Source organism: Leptonychotes weddellii, chromosome 7, assembly GCF_054177405.1.
Source record: "Leptonychotes weddellii isolate Sample4059 chromosome 7, ASM5417740v2, whole genome shotgun sequence".
NCBI classification, from domain to species: Eukaryota; Metazoa; Chordata; class Mammalia; order Carnivora; family Phocidae; genus Leptonychotes; species Leptonychotes weddellii.
Window position 1 is genome coordinate 59,021,285 of NC_138375.1, and position 7,349 is coordinate 59,028,633.

Consider the following 7,349-nt stretch of genomic DNA (forward strand, 5'->3'; position numbering starts at 1 on the left):
GGGGGGCCCTCACTGGAAAGGAAGGAATAAATATAGTTCTACCAAGTGAAAGTTAAGCAAGGTGCCAGGAGTCACACTATCAGCTACACACCCAATGTGTCAAGTCTTTTAATGCTCTTCTATGTAATCCCCACAACACCTCCATGATATAAAATATTCTCATCTCTCAGATGGGAGACACTGGGACTCAGGAGTGAAGCTGTGTCCCCAAGGTCATTGCTGGTACATAGTCCCTTAGGGGATTCACACCCAGGTCTGCTTCAGCAGCTGCTTGCAGTGCACTTCCTGCCCCACCCTGGGCTGTCACAGGGCTCAAGTTCAGTGAAACTAGCTGCAGGTTAAATGGCCTCACCCGAATTTGGCAGGCCTAGTTTATTTGGGCATGCTCGGCAGCTGGAGAGTCAGAGGCGAGGGAGACACAGCCCCTGCAGTCAGGAAGCATGTCTGCTCCAAGCATGTGAGAACCTATGAAGCCAAACTGCACAAAAGGGCTGGAGAGCAGATCAAGGTGCAACTAGGGTGTCTGTGTGTGTGTGTGTGTGTGCGCTTGTCTGTGTCTGTCTGTCAGGTGGGCCTTAGGAAAGAGGCGCCCGAAAGAGAAGCTTTTACAGAGGATGGCAGTGGGAAGAGGCATCTGAGGCAGGAAGAACAGCATGAGGAAAAGCACATGTGTTCAAAAAAGAGCCAATTTTTCCCCCAATCACCCAATGAACATTTTTTGGGGGGATCTACTTTATGCCAGGTCCTCTGCTAGATACTGCAGATGGGAGTACAAAATTGGCCATGGCCCCTGACCTCAAAAAGCTAATGGGAAGTGATAAAATAACACAGGGATTATGACAGGGGTCCGTGATACAGGGGAGAGCTCAAAGGGAAAGGTAGTAGTCTTATGGAGAGGATGGAGGAAAATCCTCACAGAAGAGATGTCTGAGCTAAGACTTAAAAGGATACCATTTATCAGGCAGCTGGAGTGGGAAGAAGGGTGAGAGAACAGGATGCGGACTATAAACATTCCAGGCAAAGAGCAGTGTGACACAAAGACTTAGAGGCGTAAGATCCTCAGTAAGTGCATGAAATCTTAAATAATTCGCATGGTTGGATCACGGGGCAGGGGGATGACACAGAAGAGTCTCAGGTAGAAGACATAGCCATTCTCTGGGGCGCCTGGGTGGCTCAGTCGGTTAAGTAGCTGCCTTCAGCTCAGGTCATGATCCCAGGGTCCTGGGGTCGAGCCTCGCATCAGGTTCCCTGCTCAGCGGAGAGCCTGCTTCTCCCTCTCCCTCTGCTCTGCCTACTTGTGCTCTCTCTCTCTTATCTCTCTGTCAAATAAATAAAATTTAAAAAAAAAAAAAAAGAGGGCACTGGGTGGCTCAGTTGGTTAAGCAACTGCCTTCAGCTCAGGTCATGATCCTGGAGTCCCAGGATCGAGTCCCACATCGGGCTCCCTGCTCAGCAGAGAGTCTGCTTCTCCCTCTGAGCATCCCTGCTCTCATGCTCTCTCTCTCATTCTCTCTCTCTCTCTCACATAAATAAGTAAAATCTTAAAAAAAAAAAAAAGACATAGCCATTCTAGTTTGAATTCACAAGGAAAAAAAGGTCCACCAACTCCAGCTGAGGCACTGAAAACATACAAGGATTGGTGACTGCCCAATTCTACGGGGCCAGGAGCCACTGAAGGCTTCTGGAGCAGAGGAAGGAAAACGAAGAGGTTGGGCTTGCCAGAAGCAGTCAATGGAGTCAGATACCTTGGCGAGGTGCTGATACTTGCGCTCTGGAATCACTGGCTTCCAGGGGATGCTGCCCATGTCCGATGGAGGAGGAGTCATGGGTGTAGGGTCCTCGAGGGCATCATCATAGCTGAATGCCCGGCGGTACATCCCGATGGGCAGGGACATCTTGCCTAGAGGCCCACTAGGCTCAAGAGCTAAGAACAGAGATACCTGTCAGGATGGGTTCAGCAGTGGAACATGCTAGTATCTTTAAATTCATCTCTAGACAGGAAAGCTCTCAAACACTCTTATTCTGGGACAGAGCAACAGCTCGTTCTGGAATAGCTAATCCACTCAAGGAAAAGTAATAGTACTAAGTCCTTTCTTTACACCTGACACTTTGAATTCTCCATTTTACCCATTCAGAAGCCCTAATCCACTTTTATGGAGTAGAAAAAACAAAGTTCAATTTAAATTTACTTGAGCAAGCTCATACAACTTCAAAGTACAGCTTAGAATCCAAATCCAAACCTATATGATTTCAAAGCTATGTTCTTTATGCCACAGAAGCTACCCCACAGCAATGCCACGGCTCTCAACTCATGCAGGACTGAAGATATGAAGTTCTTGCTCCCATTTTATAGATAAGGAAACTAAGGCCTAGAGGTAAAGTGATTTGCCAAAGCTCATACAGAAAGTAGCCAGCTGGAGGGGCACCTGGGTGGCTCAGTCGGTTAAACGACTGCCTTCGGCTCGGGTCATGCTCCCAGGGTCCTGGGATCGAGCCCCGCATCGGGCTCCCTGCTCGACGGAGAGCCTGCTTCTCCCTCTCCCTCTGTCTGCAGCTCTGCCTACTTATGCTCTCTCTCTATCTCTGTTAAGTAAATAAATTTTTAAAAAATCTTAAAAAAAAAAAAAAGAAAGAAAGAAAGTAGCCAGCTGGGGCTCAACTGCAAATCTTCTGCCTTCCTACCTAACTTTACCAAAAGAAAACCAACAGTGCTATTACAAGAAATATTTAAAACAATTTGCTATCCAGTGTCACCTCTAGTTTCGAGCACTCTGTATGACTTAAACAGCAGAGCCAATTTCCATCACAGAAATTGCTGACAACCACTCATAGAACACTGCCAGTCGATCCTGCCATTCCTGTTCACTGGAATGGACTGGTGGAATGGCCCACTGTGACGCAGGCACCCTATTTCAAGGGCACTCTCAGTTGTGCCAGACCAGGGAGCAAAGTTCATTTTGTTTGTCTGCTAATCCTTTCACAGCAGAACTGATGCCCAGATCCTGCCTTCATCAGGATGTTTTCCTGCTTAAAATTATATCGTAACTCTCTAAGACATCAACTTCAATGGCAATAAATCCCAAACCAGCAAAGACACTTCATTTAAACAGAAAGGAGAACAAGCAGCTATCATTTTTATTACTATTAATAATTACTAACAAATCCACAGAAATAAAGAATTGGTGGTTGCCAGAGACTGGGATGGGACAGAGGAGGAGTCACTGCTAATGGGTACAAGGCTTTCCTTTTGGGGTGATGCAATGTTCTGGAATTAGATGGTGGTGATGGCTATACAACCGTGTGAATATACTAAACACCACTAAATGGTTCACTTTAAATGGGAATTTTATGATATGTGTATTCTCTCAATTAAAACAAACATATAAGCAAATAATGATTACCAAATACCCTTCCTTGCTGGGCAGCTACATCCCTCATCTTACCTGACCCTCATTAGGCAGATATTCTTCCCATTTTCTAGCTCAGGAAACTGAGGCATTGGTCTTAAGTGACACCCAGCTAGCAAGGTGGGGACTGCATAACAGATCCAAGCCAGTGTTCACACTTTACACGCAACACTCCATGCTCCCCACGCTACAAAGCTTTAACCTTATGGGCGCAACCCTATGGCCCAGATGGTTACAGGGAGTTTATGGTAATCACAGCAACAGTGGAAGACAAACTAAAACACAAACTGATGATGTTAGAGACCAGAGATGGATACACATCAGGAGACATGGGGGAAACTCCTCTATTAATCCACTTAATTTGGAGCAATTTCAAAACATCTTAGGGGCGCCTGGGTGGCTCAGATGGTTAAGCATCTGCCTTCGGCTCAGGTCATGATTCCAGGGTCCTGGGATCGAGCCCCACATCAGGCTCCTGGCTCAGCAGGGAGCCTGCTTCTCCTTCTCCCTCTGCCTCTCTCCCTGCTCATGCTCTCTCTCTCTGTATCTCTGTGTCTCAAATGAATAAATAAAATCTTTAAAAAAAAAAAAAAATCTTAAAGACTCCTCCCAGCAGCCATCCCAATAGCCCTCCTAAAAATAATAAAGTCAGCTAAAATTCAGTAGGAAATATACTCCTACAGAGAGAGACCAAAAAATTGTCTGTGCAGTAAATATATATTCATCACTAACTTTTAACTCACATTTTCACATATGTTATTCTTAATCTTCACAGCAACCTTGAGAGACAGGCACTATCTGACTGAGAATCAAAATCTGAGTGATTCAGATTTGATTAAAAATCACTGGCCCTTCCCACTAAAACAGTCCTGGGAGGGATCAATGACTTTAGTAACCCAGAAAGTATTGCCCTACACAGGCCCAGGATTCATTAAATGTTGCTGTGAGCATTTTCCTAACCGCCCAAGTTTAATCTACCTTTAAATCAGGCCGGTGCCTTTTTGCCCAGACCTCCATTCTGCCCACCCCCAATCCCCTCCAAAAAGGGGAATAAGTACAATCGTTTGGTACATATTACAAGAACCAAACAACTTATTCTGAATTCTTATTTGATATCTGTAGGAAAGTGACAAATTTGGCATACCTTTAAGTATGAAATGACTGTTCTCTTTCAATTTAGGGTTTGGGTTCATACCCTGGCTGGGTGGTTAATAAGGTAATATTTAAATGATGCCAATCTATTAAGTTTAAATACTTGCCTGGTGGCAGAAAGTAACCATTAATATATGGTTGAGAAGAAAAGTGGTTTCTATTTAGCTTAAAACATTAAGGGCAAAGCAAGACTTTATCAAAAAGAATTAAGTTTACCAGGCACTTCTGGTTGTCTCGAAGCCATTGAAAGACTGGGATCCAGATGCTTTTTCTATATAGAATTCGGAGCTGAGTCCCTGCCACCTAATAAAAATAACAAAGGGCATTTTCTTACAGTGAACACCAAAGAATAGCTCCAGTGCTGTTCTTCTGACAGGCACACAGAGTTTTATGGCTTGTTTACAAGGTTGAAGCACACATAAAAGAGCCAATGGGTGACAAACATGCCAAAGGAAATTTAAAAAAATTTTTTTAAAGGAGAAAGTCAAAGGTCTCACCTGTGGCTGATCTTAACACCTGTGATGTGACAAAGACACTATATGTGGTGAAAAGGTCACCTTACCCGAGTGAGATGATGTGACGATTATGCTGACAGACAGGTATTAATGAGGAACATTGTCCAGCTGCTGCAAATGAGCAAATCTGCTTGGGAAGAGTCCATCCATTTCAGAGGTTCTAAGAATAACAAACAACCAGCATTGGTATAGCCCTTCAGAGTCTGCCAAACACCTTCCTGTACCTTCATGTATTCTCCACAACCTTGCAAGAGTGATTATACACATCATTTTTAAGTAAGTTAGGACTTACTTAACCAACAGCAACGGGCTATATACCATAATGGGTAAACTCATTCTTTGTTGCTAACACTAATACTCCTAAGGGTTTTATACAACACTTATCTTGCATTTTAACCCTGCAGCAACTCTGCAAAGCACACATTATTTATCCCCTAAAATTTTAAAAGAAGGAAACTAAAAATCAGGAGATGTGTTTATGTGAGTTGTCCAAGGTCACAGACAAGTGGCCGGATCTGCAAGGCAGGTAGTTCCACCCCCATTTTCAGGGGAATTAAAACAAAACCCTGAAAAGGCCAAGTTACTTGCTTTTCAACTTGCTACACTGCCCCTCTACCTGATTAAGTTCAAGGGACAAACTAGTTAGTTCTTCATTAAAGAGCATCGAAGAAACCAAAGTTCAGCCATCCTCCAGGTCCAGGAAGCATTCAGACCCACATACATCCTTTCCACTTCCCCTTCCCTTTCCCTGTTCCCACTCCCCCCGCAGAGCTCACGCAGCTCCTTCACAGGATACGGAACAAAGCCACCAGGATTTGAAAGGCCAGGTCTGACCCAACCCCTCCCGCCCCGCGAGACTAAGAAAAAGGAGATTAAGGCCGGGGCCGGGCACAAGCCGAAGGTCCTCCGAGGGCCGGGCAAGGCGGAGGCATGGGGGTGAGGGCGAGGAACGAGGGTCACGGCCTAGGCATTCTGAGGAAGCCGAGGCGAGGCCCGGTGCGGGGGATGCAGAGGGACCATCAGAGAGAAGTCCCACTGGGAGACTCCAGATGGTGGGGCAAGAGAGGCAAGGCGCGGTCGGGCCGAGCTCTGCGCCTGGGGAGGGGAGAAGGGAGAGGGACCGAGAGGCCCCGGGTCAGCGCCTTGGTGGAGGGGCCAGAGGCGCGCCCCTTCGGATGCGCGAAGGACGCAGCCCCAAGGAGGTCCAGGCCCGGTCCGTCTGGTTACCTGTTCTTCCGCCCCCGCCCGAGCTCCAGCACTAAAGAGGCTCTGAGGACCCACGTCTCACGAGACGCTGTGGCGCAGTAGGGACCCAAGCCATGATGTGAGCGGCGTTATGCCCGTAGCGACACCGAAGGTCCCAGGTACCAACGAGGGAACACTGGCCGCCGGGTCGGCCGGCAGCCTTCCCGTAAAGCCTTCCGAGGTCTCGTCACAGCACGCGAGACTTGGCCCGAGAGGCCCTCGGGGCATGCTGGGAGCTGTAGTCCGAGGTCGGGAAGGCTCCAGGACTTTACCCGCAGGGTGAGTTGGGGGACCACAGTCCCGAGTGTAGAACCAGCCATCTCCCTGAGGAAAATCCCCCCTTTACCACCATCCTGTGCCTTGGTCTGTGACAGGCTGAGGAAGATGGAGACAGCACTGCAAAGTGACACCCTCAAACTCGTTTCGCGGAGGGGAAGTTGGGGCCCAGAGAGATGAGAAATCACTTGACTAATAAGAGGTGAAGTGAGCAGGCACCCCCTTCCAGAAACAGCTGGGTTAGGCAGGGTTCATACTAACAGCACAACCGAGGAGCACCTGCTCTCCCCTCGGTCCTAATATAATTTCCCTTTCACACTAAGGAAAGTGACACTTGGAAAGGTGCCAGCTCAAATGTCACATTCTGAAGGAACACTTCTTTTTTTTTTCCCCTAATGGGTTTACAAATATGACAAAACAGCAAAGTTGAGGAAGTAAAAGAAGATGAAAAAAGAAATCTATCCCCGTTTCTACCCCACGTCCAAAGCTTGCCATCAAGGCTCATCTCAGGGGGCCTCTGAGGACTGATCTCACATTTAGATTCTGCATGTGACATGTGCTGGGCCTACTGGCAGGCCCCACAGGCTTCACTCCTGCAACTTTAAACTTTGTGTGCCATTACCAACCCACGGTGCTTGAGCGCGCCATGAATTCATGTCTTTTATGTATTCTAGAATTAGCTTATGAAAAGCACAATTACACTGCAGTGTGATTTTTGTGTGTGTTAAAAGTGTTACTTTGGGGGCGCTTGCGT

At 46.9% G+C, this 7,349-nt stretch overlaps 1 protein-coding gene across 3 annotated transcripts in view; it reads right to left on the bottom strand.

Annotated features, from left to right (window-relative positions):
* Window positions 1-6,511, bottom strand: part of KIAA1191 (KIAA1191 ortholog) — a 13,164-nt gene extending 6,653 nt beyond the window's left edge. The window contains exons 1-4 of one of the 3 annotated variants that reach the window (XM_081826354.1): window positions 6,302-6,511; window positions 5,122-5,234; window positions 4,776-4,862; window positions 1,746-1,924 (exon numbers count right to left, since the gene is read on the bottom strand). In XM_081826354.1, the coding sequence (XP_081682480.1) occupies window positions 1,746-1,924; window positions 4,776-4,803 (207 nt within the window). In that variant the 5' untranslated portion in view covers window positions 4,804-4,862; window positions 5,122-5,234; window positions 6,302-6,511. The remainder of the gene's footprint in view (window positions 1-1,745; window positions 1,925-4,775; window positions 4,863-5,121; window positions 5,235-6,301) is intronic. The other 2 variants (XM_081826355.1, XM_081826357.1) reach the window with 2 other exon arrangements.
* Between the last annotated feature and the right edge of the window lie 838 nt (window positions 6,512-7,349).